The sequence below is a fragment of the Microtus pennsylvanicus genome, chromosome 20 (genome assembly GCF_037038515.1).
Source record: "Microtus pennsylvanicus isolate mMicPen1 chromosome 20, mMicPen1.hap1, whole genome shotgun sequence".
In the NCBI taxonomy this organism is placed as follows: domain Eukaryota; kingdom Metazoa; phylum Chordata; class Mammalia; order Rodentia; family Cricetidae; genus Microtus; species Microtus pennsylvanicus.
In genome coordinates this window covers 11,482,195-11,499,667 of record NC_134598.1, presented here as the reverse complement: position 1 = coordinate 11,499,667, position 17,473 = coordinate 11,482,195, and the positions used below count along the sequence as shown (strand labels likewise).

The window sequence follows — 17,473 nt, the reverse complement described above, 5'->3', positions numbered from 1 at the left end:
TTACAACTTAAATATATTTTAAATAAAACACTTTAGCCATTAAGTGTGGAGAATGTAGCACATTCCTTCCTAGGTCAATTGGATTTTTAATACCTTGACTTGAGGGTCTTTTGAGCATTGAATAATTATTTAGACTGAACAAGTCAAGTTCTTGTCACTGATATAGTTGCTTTAGATAATTTTAAACAGCATATTAAAATGTCTGCATATTTCAATGTCTTATATATGAATTATTAGTACATGACATAAAAATATACTCTGTTCTTGCTGTTTGATGCTTAAGAAAATTGCAAAAAATATTTTTAGCAATTCAACTGAAACTGCTACATTAATTGAATTTAATGAGAAGAGTCTCAATATTTCTAAGATCAGGAATGAAGATTGAAAATTTAAGGCCTCCAATAATACAAAGAGACAAAATTTGTGGTATGGATTTTTTTAAAAGATGAATATTATTTAATTGTTCAAAATACAGAAATATAATGACATTTGTTGATTTTTTATTTTGTTGAGGAAATAGGTTAAAAATAGTAATAGAAGTTACATTATTTACTTTTTTGGTTTGATGTCTATACTATTTCTGTAGGTAATTGAGTAAGCTGATCACTGATTTCCACAATGGTCAATAAGCATATGATGCAATAATAAAATTAGTATATTGTATAAAATAGTAAAAGTAATGGATGGTGGCAGAGTAAAAACATAGAATAGACTGGCTTTCAACATAGAAAATGGGTCTTCAAAGATATGATCAAAATTTAGACACTGTTACACACAGAGAAAGAGAGAACGAGAACACTAACTTGTCTCGTGGCTCATGTTCTTATTTCCTTGTTTTCTGTGTTGATTTGAGCAGATTTATTGTAGATAAACGGTCAGGGATGAGGAACAGAACATCAGTGACGTACTTCATCCTCCTGGGTCTGACAGACGATCCTGACCTTCAGGTTGTGATTTTCTTTTTTCTGTTTCTCACGTATGCGCTCAGCATTATTGGAAATTTAACCATCATCACACTCACGCTGCTGGATTCCCACCTGAAGACCCCCATGTATTTCTTCCTCAGGAATTTCTCCTTCTTGGAAATTTCGTTTACTTCTGCCTGTAACCCTAGGTTTTTGGTCAGCATCCTAACTGGAGACAAATCGATCTCCTATAATGCTTGTGCTGCCCAACTATTTTTCTTTATTTTCCTTGGTTCAACAGAGTTTTTCCTTCTGGCATCCATGTCCTATGATCGCTATGTGGCTATCTGCAAGCCCCTCCACTATACAACCATCATGAGTAACAAGATCTGTCATCAGCTCATCATCGGCTCCTGGCTGGCTGGTTTCTTGGTAATTTTTCCACCACTGGCCATGGGCTTGGAGCTAGATTTCTGTGACTCCAACATTATTGACCACTTCACATGTGACTCCGCCCCTTTGCTCCAAATCTCCTGCACAGACACAAGTACCCTAGAACTCATGAGCTTTATATTGGCTTTGATCACGCTTATGACTACGCTTATGCTGATAATTCTCTCTTACATCTATATCCTCAGAACTATTCTGAAGTTTCCCTCAACCCAACAAAGGAGAAAGGCCTTCTCAACCTGCTCCTCACACATAACTGTTGTCTCCATTTCTTATGGAAGCTTCATCTTCATGTATGTGAAAACATCTGCCAAGGCTGGAGTTACCTTGACAAAGGGGGTGGCGATGCTCAACACCTCTGTTGCCCCCATGCTGAATCCTTTTATCTACACTTTAAGGAACCAGCAGGTGAAACAAGCATTTAAGGATCTTGTGAGAAAGGTACTTGCCTCAAAAACACTTATCTGATATAGATGACAAATGAAACATGGGACAATTTCAACCATAAAACTAATGAACATATCTTCGTTTTAGTTCATCTCAGAAATGCTACCCTTAATGCATTTTCTATATTTAGCTTGCAGTTCACTTAATCAATTTATGAGCAAGAACATTATGGGATGGTTTCTAATGTTATATGATAATTATAAACGAAGTAATTTTGAATTATAGCTTATGTATTTCAAGTAATACATATATCAATACATCGTACATAATTTTGGAAAGATTAAGACAGGGAAACTTTGTTAATTCATGTATGTGTTAAGCAAATATATGCACAAATATTCTTGCATGTATGTTTATGTGACTATGTTTGTGTGTGTGTATATATATATGTATATATATGTATATATATTTTTACTTTGGTGGTGTTAGATAATATAATAAATATATTGTATTTTTTATAGTTGTTGTTATCATTTCTTAAATGAGACATAGAGGAAATTTAATGATATGATATGGGAATTATCTATTTATAAGCCGTTTATTGAAAGTATGAAGTTCTCAAAATAGAAAAAAAAGTGAAAATAAAAACAAAATAAAATGCTAAAAGGAAAATGGAGATATTTATTTTTGTACCAAACATAAAACTTAATTTGCAACTTAATGTTTCAAAATGGAGTTCTGTTTATGGTAATGATAGTGAATCATCAGAAAAATATGTATTTTTTCAGGTAATTGTACATTATTTTTATATTTGTTGTGTTTCTAATTATTATTTATAGTGCTTTAAAAACAAAAAATGAAGTACAGCTTTAAGAATAATTAAACTGATTATTATTCTCATAGGGAGGAAAGAGAGAAGTGAAGGTGACATGATTCTACTTCATTTAAATATATTTTAAAAACTTCCTGTTTTTCAAATTTTTACAATTACAGTTGTTACCCTAATAAATGGGCAATAAAATACTTTTATAAAATATATTTCTTAAAAGAGGGACCATCCTGTGTCTCTGGACTAATCCTCTCTAGAACTGATACATAAGAAAATCCACGTAAGTAGGACATATTCATACTTTTATATGATTTGTGGCATGGACATATCCTTGCAAGCAATTGCACAGTCAAGGCACTAAACTTCTGATACAAAGTTTCTTTCTCCATTTAGTTTTGTTATTAGTTTTTTAAAAAACTGGCTTATATGCTCAGAAATAAATCTACTCTCCTCACAAAATTAAATGTACAACATAATGAGGTCAACTATACGGGAAGTGTTCTACAATATATCTGTCTAAAAGTTATTCATCTGTCATGATTCAATATTTAAATAGCAGATTCACAACCCACCAACTCTCCATCCATACGCAGAGACCACCATTCTCTCTGGATTTGAATACTTTCATTATAACATATTTGGAGAAGTGCAGTGTCATTTCAGAGCTGGCCTACTTGATTTTGTATGGTGTCTTCCAAGTCCATCTATGCTGTGCCATATAATTTTAGGCGGAATAATATCCAATAATATCTAATATATGTGATACATTTTATTTATCCACAACCTCTCAAAGGACATTAATGTTTTTACACATCTTGAATCTTGTGAAGGATGATGTAATGTACACACAGTGTGTCTTGAGGGTTCTGGTATGAATTTTGAACACACATCCAACGATGTTATAATTACATCATTAATATCTCTATTTTTAAAATGGCTTTTGTGCACATTTATTACTACTTTATTCATGTGTATGTTTGAGTTGTGTGTGTGTGTGTGTGTGTGTGTGTATGTGTGTGTGTGTGTATGTGTGTTTGTGTGTGTCTTAGTGTTGGCACAGAATAGGTTTAGAAGTCTGAAGACAACTTGTAAGATTCAGTTCTCCCACCACGTGGGACAAGATTGTCAGGCTTGGTGTCAAATTCATTTACTTGCTCGGTTCACCTTCTCAACCTTAGTCAGCTTGATTTTAGGTTGTCTGGGGAACACTCAGGACATTCTTTGCAAAATCTGCAACATTTTAGTATTTCCAATGGCACATACACTTCACTTTCTCTTCTGATACTTGACAACTTTAGCTGTTTTGGGTGGGAAATGACAGTCACTCAAATCTCAGTGCTTTTTGCTTTTTCTTGATAAAGTCTTTTCTAGCTATGTGTCACAAACATTTGCTGCCTGTCTCAGACCTAAACGCTAGGATTACAGGTGTACTCCACTACCCTGAGTTCCACATTACTTGGGGAAAATAGGCATTCAAACCCTTGGTCAGGTTTTACAAATGTTGAGTTGAAAGGTACTCCTTATATATTTTTATGTTCACATCTCACTAAGAATATGATTTATAAAACTTTGTTTACATGCCACAAGCTGCCTTTATTTCTCCTGCTCACTTCTCTTTGCAGAAGCTTTTCTGATGTCTTCCTATTTATCTGCATTGCTTGATTGTTGATTCATTCTCTGTGAGCCCTTTTGAACTCAGGTTAGTTGATTCTGTGGGTTTTCTTGTGGTGTGGTGCCCTTGACCCCTATGTCTCCTACAATATTTCCTCTTCATCTTCTGCAGGATTCCTGGAGGTTCGCTTAAAGCTTGTCTGTGGGTCTTTCTTAACAGTAAATCGAAACATCTCGTACAGTGTGTGGCAACATCGTCTCATACAGAGTGTGGCAACATCTTATGGGGCAAAAAGTCATTTTTCTAGCTGCTTCTGGCTTTCTACTATTTTCTCACTTCTTTGATGAGCACGGATGAGACCATGTAGCTACAGTGTTCTTATCCAAGCACTTGGAGATTAGAGCACTTACTTTCCTGATCCGTGTTTCCTTGGTTATTCTAGTTTTCATTTGACTCAGCTGTTTGTGTCAGATCCTTAACTACTATAAGTAGCATGAAAATTATTTTATTTTGTTTGTTTTCTTCAAAGAGTTTCCATTCAATACAAAGATATTTGGCAACAAGGACATTGATGAATCCAATAATAACATTTAAACAATGCAAATCAGAAGAGTTAGATAATAAAAATTAGAAAAATAGTATGCTTGGAGGAATAATTAGAATGAGAGTTAAAGATCTGAATAAATAATTTACACAAAAGAAGAAGGCAGGTCCCAGTCCTCGGGGCGCCCGGGCGGGCTGCAGTTCCTTTGTTTCTGTGGCCTGCCTGCACCAAGGAGGGTAGGCGCTTTGTTTGCAAGCTGCCCAACCAGCACGGAGGCCTGATCTCTCGGCCCCAGGAGAACTTGCGTTGGGGAGAACCAGCATTGGGGAGAACCAGCGTTGGGACGAGCCAGGGTTGGGCACGGAGACCTGATCCCTTGGTGCCAGGAGAGCCAACATTGGGGAGGCCGCGTTGGGTAGGCAAGGAGACCTGATCTGGTAAAAGAAGATCCATAAGGGAGTATTTGGAAGAAGAGATGGGCAGACGCCAAGGCAAGAATTCGCCCAACAAACTGAAAAGCAACATGAAGCCACCAGAAACCAGCGACCTCACAACGGAAGGACATGAACACCTTAATCAAGAAGGAGAAAAGATTGACTTCATGAAAGTGATTGACGCCCTTAAACAGCATGTAAAAAACGCCCTTATAGAAATGGATGAGAAATATAACAGAAAGTTTGAAGAATTGAATAAATCAGTGAATGATACCCTAGAAAACCAAGGAAAAACAATCAAACAGATAATGGAAACAGTTCAAGACCTGAAAACTGAAATAGAGGCAAAGAAGAAAACACAAACAGAGGGCCGGCTGGACATGGAAAATCTAGGTAAACGAATAGAGACTACAGAAACAAGCATAACCAGCAGAATACAAGAGATAGAAGAAAGACTCTCAGATTCTGAAGATACCATAGAGAAAATAAACACTATGATCAAAGAAAACAGCAAGTCCAACAAACTCTCATCACAAAACATTCAGGAAATATGGGACACAATAAAAAGACCAAACCTAAGAATAATAGGAGTAGAAGAAGGAGAAGAAGTGCAGCTCAATGGTCCAGAAAATATATTTAATAAAATTATAGAAGAAAACTTTCCCAACCTAAAGAAAGATATACCTATGAAGGTGCAAGAAGCATACAGAACACCGAATAGGCTGGATCAAAAAAAAAACATCCCCTCGCCATATAATTATCAAAACACAAAGCATTCAGAATAAGGAAAAAGTATTAAGAGCGGCAAAGGAAAAAGGCCAAATTACTTACAAAGGTAAACCTATCAGACTTACACCTGACTTTTCCATGGAAACCATGAAAGCCAGAAGGTCCTGGATAGATGTACTGCAGAAACTGAGAGACCATGGATGCAAGCCCAGATTACTATACCCAGCCAAGCTTTCATTCACTATAAATGGAGAAAATAAAATTTTCCAGGATAAAAACAAATTCAAACAATATGCAGCCACAAATCCAGCCTTACAGAAAGTAATAGAAGGAAAATCACTAACCAAGGAGTCCAATAATGACCACAATAACTCAGGCATCTAGAGACCCTTCATCAACACAAACCAAAGAAGGGATACACACAAACTCTACGACTAAAAAAAAATGACCGGAGTTAACAACCACTGGTCATTAATATCACTTAATGTCAATGGTCTCAACTCACCTATAAAAAGGCACAGGCTAAGAGATTGGATAAGAAAACAGGATCCAACATTCTGCTGTTTACAAGAAACACACCTCAACCACAAAGACAGGCACCTACTCAGAGTAAAGGGTTGGGAAAAGGCCTATCAAGCAAATGGACCTAAGAAACAAGCAGGTGTGGCCATACTAATCTCTAACAAAGTTGACTTCAAACTTAAATCAATCAGAAGAGATGGAGAGGGGCATTTTATATTCATAACAGGAACAGTTCATCAGGATGAAGTCTCAATCCTGAACATCTATGCCCCTAATATAAAAGCGCCCACGTACATAAAAGAAACATTGCTAAAATTCAAGGCAGCCATGAAACCGCACACACTAATAGTAGGAGACTTCAACACTCCTCTCTCACCAATGGACAGGTCAATCAGACAGAAACCTAACAGAGAAATAAGACAATTAATGGAGGTAATGAAACAAATGGACTTAACAGACATCTATAGAACATTCCACCCAAATAGGAAAGAATACACCTTCTTCTCTGCAGCTCATGGAACCTTCTCGAAAATCGACCACATAGTAGGTAACAAAGCAAACATCCACAGTTACAAAAAGGTATTACTAACCACCTGTGTCTTATCAGATCACCATGGATTAAAGTTAGAATTCAACAACAAGGCTACCCCCGGAAAGCCCACAAAGTCATGGAAACTGAACAGCCAACTACTGAACCATACCTGGATTAAGGAAGAAATAAAGAAAGAAATTAAAGTCTTCCTGGAATTCAATGAAAATAAAGAAACAACATACTCAAACTTATGGGACACTATGAAATCAGTCCTAAGAGGAAAATTCATAGCACTAAGTGCCCACTTAAAGAAAACAGAGAAAGCTCACATTGGAGACTTAACAGCCCACCTGAAAACTCTAGAAAAAAAAGAAGCAGACTCACCTAGGAGGAGTAGGAGACTGGAAATAATCAAACTGAGGGCTGAAATCAATAAAATAGAAACACAGAGAACAATCCAAACAATCAATGAAACAAAAAGCTGGTTCCTGGAGAAAATCAACAAGATAGACAAACCCCTATCCAAACTAATCAAACGGCAGAGAGAGAATTTGCAAATTAATAAGATCAGAAATGAAAAGGGGGACATAACCACAGACACAGAGGAAATTCAGAGAATCATTAGATCTTACTACAAAAGCCTATATGCCACAAAACTGGAAAATGTAAAGGAAATGGATACTTTCTTAGATAAATATCATTTACCAAAGTTAAATCAGGACCAGGTGAACAATCTAAATAGACCTGTTAGTCGCGAAGAATTAGAAGAGGTTATCAAAAACCTCCCTACCAAAAAAAGCCCAGGGCCAGATGGTTTCAATGCGGAATTCTACCAGAACTTCCAAGAAGAACTAATACCTATACTCCTTAATGTATTTCACAATATAGAAACAGAAGGGTCATTACCAAATTCCTTTTATGAAGCTACAGTTACTCTGATACCAAAACCACACAAAGACTCAACCAGGAAAGAGAATTACAGGCCGATCTCACTCATGAATATCGATGCAAAAATCCTCAACAAAATACTGGCAAACCGAATCCAAGAACACATCCGAAAAATTATCCACTATGATCAAGTAGGCTTCATTCCTGAGATGCAGGGCTGGTTCAACATACGAAAATCTATCAATGTAATCCAGCATATAAATAAACTGAAAGAAAAAAACCATATGATCATTTCATTAGATGCTGAAAAAGCATTCGACAAAATTCAACATCCATTTATGTTAAAAGTCTTGGAGAGATTAGGGATACAAGGGTCATACCTAAATATAATAAAAGCTATATACAGCAAGCCGACAGCTAACATCAAATTAAACGGAGAGAAACTCAAAGCCATCCCGCTTAACTCAGGAACACGACAAGGCTGTCCACTTTCGCCATACCTCTTCAATATAGTGCTGGAAGTTCTAGCAATAGCAATAAGACAACATAATGGGATCAAGGGGATTCGAATTGGAAAGGAAGAAGTTAAACTTTCGTTATTCGCAGATGATATGATAGTGTACATAAGCGACCCCCAAAACTCCACCAAAGAACTTTTACAGCTGATAAACAGCTTTAGTAATGTGGCAGGATACAAGATCAACTCCAAAAAATCAGTCGCCCTCTTATACACAAAGGATATGGAAGCAGAGAGGGAAATCAGAGAAGCTTCTCCATTCACGATAGCCACAAACAGCATAAAATATCTTGGGGTAAATCTAACCAAGGAAGTGAAAGATCTATTTGACAAGAACTTTAAGGCATTGAAGAAAGAAATTGATGAGGATACCAAAAAATGGATGGACATCCCTTGCTCTTGGATTGGGAGGATCAACATAGTAAAAATGGCAATTCTACCAAAGGCAATTTATAGATTCAATGCAATCCCCATCAAGATCCCATCAAAATTCTTCACAGATCTGGAGAGGACAATAATCAACTTTATATGGAAAAACAAAAAACCCAGGATAGCCAAAACAATCCTATACAATAAAGGAACTTCTGGAGGCATTACCATCCCTGACTTCAAACTCTATTACAGAGCTACAGTAATGAAAACAGGGTGGTACTGGCATAAAAACAGAGAAGTCGACCAATGGAATAGTATAGAAGACCCGGATTTTACCCCACAAACCTATGAACACTTCATTTTCAATAAAGGAGCTAAAAGTATACAATGGAAGAAAGAAAGCATCTTCAACAAATGGTGCTGGCACAACTGGATGTCAACCTGTAGAAGAATGAAAATAGACCCATATCTATAACCGTGCACAAAACTCAAGTCCAAATGGATTAAAGACCTCATTATCAGCCAGAAAACACTGAACCTGATAGAAGAGAAAGTGGGAAATACCCTACAACAGATGGGCACAGGTGATCGCTTCTTAGGTATAACCCCAGAAGCACAGGCATTAAGGGCAACATTGAATAAATGGGACCTACTAAAACTGAGAAGCTTCTGTAAAGCAAAGGACACTGTCACTAAGACACAAAGGCAACCTACTGACTGGGAGAAGATCTTCACCAACCCCGCAACAGACAAAGGTCTGATCTCCAAAATATATAGAGAACTCAAGAAACTAGACTTTAAAATGCTAATTAACCCAATTAAAAAATGGGGCACTGAACTGAACAGAGAATTCTCAACAGAAGAACTTCAAATGGCCAAAAGATACTTAAGGTCGTGCTCAATTTCCTTAGCAATCAGGGAAATGCAAATCAAAACAACTTTGAGATACCATCTTACACCTGTCAGAATGGCTAAAGTCAAAAACACCAAGGATAGCCTTTGCTGGAGAGGCTGTGGAGGAAGGGGTACCCTCAACCATTGCTGGTGGGAATGAAATCTTGTGCAACCACTGTGGAAGTCAGTGTTTCGGTTTCTCAGGAAATTCGGAATCAACCTACCCCTGGACCCAGCAATACCACTCTTGGGAATTTACCCAAGAGATGCTCTATCACATGTCAAAAGCATTTGTTCAACTATGTTCATAGCAGTATTATTTGTAATAGCCAGAACCTGGAAACAACCTAGATGCCCTTCAATGGAAGAATGGATGAAGAAAGTATGGAATATATACACACTAGAGTACTACGCTGCGGTAAAAAACAATGACTTCTCGAATTTTCCATGCAAATGGATGGAAATAGAAAACACTATCCTGAGTGAGGTATCCCAGACCCAAAAAGAAGAACATGGGATGTACTCACTCATAATTGGTTTCTAGCCATAAATAGGGGTCACAGAATCTACAATTGGCGAACCTAAAGAAGCTAAGTAAGAAGGTGAACCCAAGGAAAAACATATCGTTATCCTCTTGGATAAGGGAAGTAGACAAAATTGCCGGGGAGAAAAGTGGGATCTTGGGGGTGGGGTGGGAAGGGGGTAAGGGGAGATGGGGAAAGAAAAGGTAGAAGGGAAGGAGGGGGGACTTGGGGAAATAGGAGGATCGGGATAAAGGAAGGTTGGATAGGGGAGCACGGAACCACAATTCTTAGTTAAGGGACCCACTTTAGGGTGGGCAGGAGAATTGACCCTAGAGGGGCTCCCAGGTGCCCAAGCTGAGGTCCCCAGTTAGTTCCTTGGGCAGCTGAGGATAGGGAACCTGAAATGACCCCATCCTAGTGCAATACTGACGAATATCTTGCATATCATCTTAGAACTTTCATCTGGCGATGGATGGAGATAGAGACAGAGACCCACACTGGAGCACTGGACTGAGCTCCCAAGGTCCCAATGAGGAGCAGAAGGAGGGAGAACATGAGCAAAGAAGTCGGGACCACGAGGGGTGCACCCACCCACTGAGACAGTGGAGCTGATCTACTGGGAGCTCACCAAGGCCAGCTGGACTGTGACTGAAAAAGCATGGGATAAAACTGAACTCTCTGATCATGACGAACAATGAGGGCTGATGAGAAGCCAAGGACAATGGCACGCAGTTTTGATCCTACGCAATCTGCTGGCTTGGTGGGAGCCTAGCCAGTTTGGATGTTCACCTTCCTAGATATGGACGGAGGGGGGAGGACCTAGGACTTACCACAGGGCAGGGAACCCTGACTGTTCTTTGGACTGGAGAGAAAGGGGGAGAGGAGTGGGGGGAAGGGGAGAGGGGTGGGAGGAGGGGGAGAAGAGTGGGAGGAGGGGGCGGGAAAGGGGAGTCTGAGAGGAGGTGGAAATTTGTTTTTTTTTCTTTATTCTTCTTTTATCAATAAAAAAAAAAAGGCAATAAAGACTACTGACTTTTGACCACCACTCCCAGCTACTGGGAAATGTGTTGATTTCCGTGCATGTCCCCAATTCTAAGAACATTTTCCTTAGATTGAAAGTTATTGGTAGCAATGATGGTAAACCTGAGTCTGCAAAAATGTTTCCAGAATGAACAAACAAGTAAGCAAGTTTTACGGCCAAACGGTCCATCTTCAAAAACAAGTTTCTTTATAACAGCAATTAATACTTGGATCCAAAATAAATAAAGACATAAATCACTAAGGTGAGTAAGATCCTCCAGGAATGTCTCCCACAGGCACACCAATTTGTACCTATCATCACACACCCAACTTCCTTCAGAAGAGATATGGAAGCCACACTGAGAATAAGTGTCTTGACTTACAACAACAATGAGATGCACTGAAAGCATCATTGAGCCAACTTGCTTTATCTAACTTACTGTTCCAGGTCTAAGCATCATGGGAAGAAATGTTCTTTATGGAAGAGAAGGGAGTAAGTCTAGGTCTCATATTTGAGACCCAGTAACAGTACTGACATGATGAAACCCAGCATCAGGGTGAATACAGGAATGCCACCAGGCCTGAATCCACAGACTCAGTCACCATTGCTGAATTCTTCCATTGTCCTTCCACCAACCTCAGACAGCAGAGAGAAAAGTAAGACACCACTTGCCAGGGAGCAAGAAATGAAAGTTCCTGAAGACTGTGCTTTGCCATTCAGAACCAGACTCTCTCATTGTCCTTCTCCAAAGAAAACCCAAAGGCTTTCATTCCTAGGTCAGAGTTCTCTAACTGGTTGAACCCTGAAGCTCACAGGGACAGATTTATTTGGACTTAGACCATCACGATCGCCATCCCTCATTGAACTAGAGCACTATTTCTCTTCTAGTGATTGCACAGGCTGTTGTGGTACAGTCCAGCATAGCATTAGCCTTGGCGGCCAGGAGACGATGCAGCATCTCCTCTAGTCTTGGACAGCACAGCAATTTTTATGTCGGTGAGGAAAACCTTACACTCTAGAGCTGCCCACACCACACTGAGACAAGGTGTGGCAAGCATCTATACCAGTCTGAATCGTGACCAGCTGTATCAGGAGCCTGAACATACACTGAGATTGTGGATCTTCGTGATTGTGAGATTCATTTGTAAACCAGGTTTGCATCAGTCTTCACTGCCAAAGGATTGCTTTCAGCAATGATACCAAACCTAAAAAAGACCCTGTGAGTCAATTATCTATTTATTAAATAACATTTTATTTTCTATGCAACTTTATCTAATACAAATAATAAAATACCAAATAATTGAACTACATGATTCAGTTAACAGGAAATACTACTTTTTGTTTAAAAGCGTCACTTCATAAACTAACCCATAAAATTATTTTTAAGGAATAGGCTTTCTTAGATCACTTTTAGCATGTAGAATACTTACAAAATTACAATCATCAAAGGCTTTTAAAGGATAAAATTGTTAAGTGAGATAAAGTCTATTTCTTCAAGTAACAGTCATTTAATTATTTGTGTTTACTGAATTAATATATGCTTATAAATCAAAACAATTTTGGATTTTACATTATTGGCATACAAAGACTTCCATAATGAATAAAAGAGAATGTAAAAAGGCACACGACAGATTAATTTCTAACCTTGGACAAGTTAAAATTGTACAAATAATTACTTTCTAGGTATTCATTGTTAAAATAAAAACTGAAATTTGTTTCTGCTTCAAGTTCCTTTTATGCTTTAGGTTAATCATTTAATTAAACGCTATTACCTTTGTGAAGCAGAAAATATTCTTCTAAGTACTGCTGCAAAGGCTTGTTTAACTTGCTTTTTCCTCAGAGTATAGATGAATGGGTTTAACAAAGGGGAAACTGAAGTGTTGAGTACAGCTATTCCTTTGCTCAAAGCAACTCTTTCATTTGCTGATGGCTTTATGTAGACAAATATGCAACTTCCATAAGTGAGGGAAACAACAAGCATGTGAGAAGAACAAGTAGAAAAAGCCTTTTTCTTTTGCTGAGCTGAAGGGAATTTGATAATCGTCTTGAAAATGTGAGCATAAGAAAGGATTACTACTGCTAACGTGACAAGGAGTGTCATGAGAGCTAAGACAAAGGAAGTTACTTCTAGAACATGTGTGTCTGAGCAAGAAAGTCGTAGGACAGGAGAAACATGGCAAAGGAAATGGTCAATGACATTTGATGCACAAAAATCCAAGTCAAGGCCAATAATCAATGGTGGGAAAATCACTAAGAATCCAGTTATCCAAGAACCCAGGACAAACTGATGGCAAACTTTGCTGCTCATGATGGATGTATAGTGCAAAGGCTTGCAGATGGCAATATAGCGGTCGTAGGACATGGTAGCCAAGAGGAAAAACTCTGTGGCCCCCAGGAATATGTAAAAGAACAATTGACATATACAATCATTGTAGGATATTGTCTTTTCCTTGGTTACAATGGTGATTAAGAATCTGGGAATGCAGGTAGTTGTGAACAAAACTTCCAATAAAGAAAAATTACGGAGGAAAAAATACATTGGTGTCTTGAGGTGGGGATCTAACAGTGTGAGGGCAATGATAGTTAAATTTCCTAGCATACTCAGCAAGTAATTTAGCAAAAGACACAAAAAAATTACAATCTGAAGCTGAGAATTATTTGTTAGTCCAAGAAGGGTAAACTCTATCTGTCTTGTATGGTTCTTCGTTTTTCTTTGTGATCTCACTCAAGTTCTAGAAAAAAAATATAAAATCCATGTGAGAAGGTATGTATCCAATAAACAATAAATTACAGGATCCATATTTCTAAACACAGCCCTTTCAAATGTAATATTCCTGTATATTGGAGATATGACAGTAACTACATGCCAACAATTCTCCTGTAAGTGTTTAAGGTAATAGAGACTTCAACTCACTATGGAAATTAATCTGAGCAACTTGTAAAAGCTTAATTTTTCTACTCTTTCAATATAAACTTTGAGTTAATTGTAACTAATTATGGATGATCTTTTAAATTAGTAAAAAGCTTTGTACTGGAAATCAATGACAATTTATATTAAGTATAAGATTACTTATCTTACCTATGTGTAATTATGACAATGTGACTAATCTAAATTTCTAGTTTAATTAGTAAGTTTTAAATTTCATGCTAAAGTGTAAGTCTTGTTACCTCTCACAGTGTTTCTATGAATTACAGATAAAATCCTAGAGGAATATAATCAAGATATTTAAGTTTAAATGACAAAGTATATAATAGTTCAATATAAATTGAAAGAGCTGATTAAATAATTATAACCCAATTTATCCAAAATTCAAGACATAAAATAATTGTTTTAAACATCAGAATTTTGTAATTTGCAATCAAAATCATAAAAATAAAACAGGACACAAAAATGCATTGCCTCTTCTTGTGAAGAGGTCCTTGGTTTGACAACTATTTTCACCATGTAACATTGTAAGACTGAAAAACAGATTGGTAATATCTCATTATGCTCTTTATATCCTGGTATCCTCAGCAACTACTTATCATCCAATAAGTGACTATTAACCAGAGAAGAGTTGCTATAAAAGGTATGTATTACTTGAATGAGATTACAACATTCAGTAGTATTTTGCATTTGCAACTCTATGTTCTTATTGTGTCCTACCGCCAATGGTGAAAAAGCAACAGCAAATGAATTTAGTCTGAATACTACCAAAGAAAAAAATAGAACACAAGAAGCATTATACTGTTAATATAACATGCTTATTAGAATTTTACAATTGAGGTCAGAGATCTCTTGGAATCTTTATTCTATCATTAATTGTTCTATAGTCTGGGAAAATTAACTTATCTCAGTTTTCATCTTATAAAGTATGTAAAGCAGTTTTAACTTCATCTACAAAGGTCAAATGAAATGAGCACAGAGAATTATAGCGTCTAGTTGCAATTAAAAAAAACACAGAACACTGATAGACACAGGTGTGGTGGCGGTTTTTAACAGCTGTAATTTAAAAGGGGACAGAAATGCCACATTTTTATTATTAAGTAAATGTCACACTTAACAGACAGGTAGCATTCAGAATGTAGAATGTTCTGAAAACATGCGGGTTTCAGGGAGTATGCTGAGAGCATTTTAAGATCCAATAAAAAGAAACTGAAATTATGTCTGTAGCATCTTTGTTTAAAAACACACTATCTTTTACAGATGCTCACCTTCCTAGATCAGGATGGAGGGGGGAAGACCTAGGACTTTCCACAGGGCAGGGAACCCTGACTGCTCTTCAGTCTGGAGAGGGAGGGGGAGAGGAGTGGTAGGAGAGGGAGGGAAATGGGAGGCTGGGAGGAGGCGGAATTTTTTTTTTCAAAAAAAAATAAAGAATTAAAAAAAAAATACAAGAGCCTTAGTCTCCTTTAACTGGTGACAGAAAGCAGAAGTAAAAGAACTCAGGTAGATTAGAGGGGAAAAAATGATATAGGTAACCCACTCCTGTGAAAAATGAATCAGTTCACTTCAATGATCCAACTAAGTCTCACCTTCCAACACTGATGCACTGAGGAACTAAGGTTTTGACACAGGCATATCAGAGGAGAAGCTCAAGCACTGCCAGATCCTTTGTGTTCGGGTTTCTGCCTGAGGGGAATGTTGAGCAGATTGATCTCATTTTTCATTTAGGTCAAGGAATGCATCATTCTCTGGAAGATCATGATAGAATCTTACATTTTAAAAGATTTTATTGTTGACCTCCCACTTGGTTTTCTCTCGACTACTATCTAGGAAGATGACTTGAGGAACACCTTACAGCTGTGTTCATTGACCCCTCTTGTATCCAAACAGGTGAGTGACAGGGAGGTTTTTGTATAATAAAAATTGTCAATCTGCAGATATTATGGAGAGCTGGATACATCATTCAAATAAATTTCCTGTTACACAACTGTGTAAAATCATTCGCCAAAGTATTGATAGTGACAGATGTTATTTATTTATTTATTTATTAAAAATTTCCACCTCCTTCCTTTTCCCTCCTACTCCTCCTAATCCCTCTCCCCCTCCCTCTCCAGTCCTAAGAACAGCCAGGGTTTCCTGCCCCGTGGGAAGTCCAAGGTCCTTGTGTGTATTTATTTTCCTTTTCTGAAACTTCAAGGGATGGAACCATAAAGCCTGTCTCATTTTAAGCCTTCCATTTTTTTTTGTTGATAGGATGATAATGCCATCTTTTTCTTTTTTTTTCTTCTTTTTTACTTAATTGTTTTTTATTGAGTTATATTATTGTAAGGACAGGAAAAAAATAAAACTTCAAAACATCAAGAGTTAGTTGAAAACGGGATCTCTAACTAGGACACTGAATTCAAGCATAAACCACAAAATGTTCCTGAAGCTGGGTCACCTGTTAACACCTAGCTCTGTGGTCTATCAGGGAACAGCAGAAGCAACCGCTTTGGGGAGGGGGGCATGCTAGAGATAATTCACACCTGCTGCTCTATGAGACCAACACCGTTGACCAAAAATAAACCCAGCCTGTGTGTTTTGCCTATATATGTCAGCCCCAGTTGGGAACACGGGCTCTCCCTACTGCGCTGCATCATGTGTGGTGGCTGAGTTCCCAGCCTGTCTTGGACTTTAAATGCTGAGTAAACCTTGCTTTCGCATTCTGGACTTGACTGGATTCCAGTGGTCCCTCTGAGGGTCTCATCTTTGGCACATTATGTTTTTCTGCTCCACTCTTTTCCTCCCTGTCCCTTTCTCTCTTCTCTCATAATCCCCATGCTTCCAATTTACTCAGGAGATCTTGTCTTTTTCTACTTCCCATGTAGATTATATCCATGTATGTCTCTCTTAGGGTCCTCATTGTTGTCTAGGTTCTCTGGGATTGTGAGTTGTAGGCTGATTTTTCTTTGTTTTATGTCTAAAACCCACTTATGAGTAAGTACATAGTATATTATATTTGTCTTTCTGAGTCTGGGTTACCTCCCTTAATAAGATGTTTTCTGGATCCATCCATTTGCCTGCAAATTTCAAGATGTCATTATTTTTTTCTGCTGTGTAGTGTTCCATTGTGTAAATGTACCACATTTTTCTTATCCATTCTTTGGTCAAAGTGCATTTAGGTTGTTTTCAAGTTCTGATTATGACAAATAATGCTGCTATGAAAAAAGTTGGGCACATGTCCTTGTGGTATGATTGAGCATCCTTTGGGTATATTCTGAAAAGTGGTATTGCTGGGTATTGAGGTAGGTTGTTTCCTGGTTTTCTGAGAAATCACCATACTGATTTCCAAAAGGGCTGTGCAAGTTTGCACTCTCACCAATGGAGGGATGATCCTTTTATCCCTTA

General features: G+C 37.7%; 2 protein-coding genes across 2 annotated transcripts; one reads left to right on the top strand and one right to left on the bottom strand.

The window, feature by feature from the left end:
• Positions 1-881: 881 nt before the first annotated feature.
• LOC142838564 (olfactory receptor 6C76-like) lies at positions 882-1,823 on the top strand. The gene has a single exon (XM_075954034.1). It carries the CDS (start codon positions 882-884, stop codon positions 1,821-1,823), a length of 942 nt encoding a protein of 313 aa, XP_075810149.1.
• An 11,105-nt stretch (positions 1,824-12,928) lies between these two features.
• Positions 12,929-16,832, bottom strand: LOC142839030 (olfactory receptor 6C70-like). Its single transcript, XM_075954883.1, has 2 exons — positions 16,777-16,832; positions 12,929-13,880 (listed from the first exon to the last, which is right to left on the bottom strand). Exons 1-2 carry the CDS (start codon positions 16,830-16,832, stop codon positions 12,929-12,931), a joined length of 1,008 nt encoding a protein of 335 aa, XP_075810998.1.
• Positions 16,833-17,473: the final 641 nt, after the last annotated feature.

Coding starts and splice junctions, on each gene's coding strand:
- LOC142838564 (XM_075954034.1), top strand. CDS start 882: ATGAGGAACAGAACATCAGTGACGTACTTCATCCTCCTGGGTCTGACA.
- LOC142839030 (XM_075954883.1), bottom strand. CDS start 16,832: ATGAGACCCTCAGAGGGACCACTGGAATCCAGTCAAGTCCAGAATGCG. Junction 13,881..16,776: donor GTCCAGAATGCGAAAGCAAG/GTTTACTCAGCA, acceptor AACTTGAGTGAG/ATCACAAAGAAAAACGAAGA.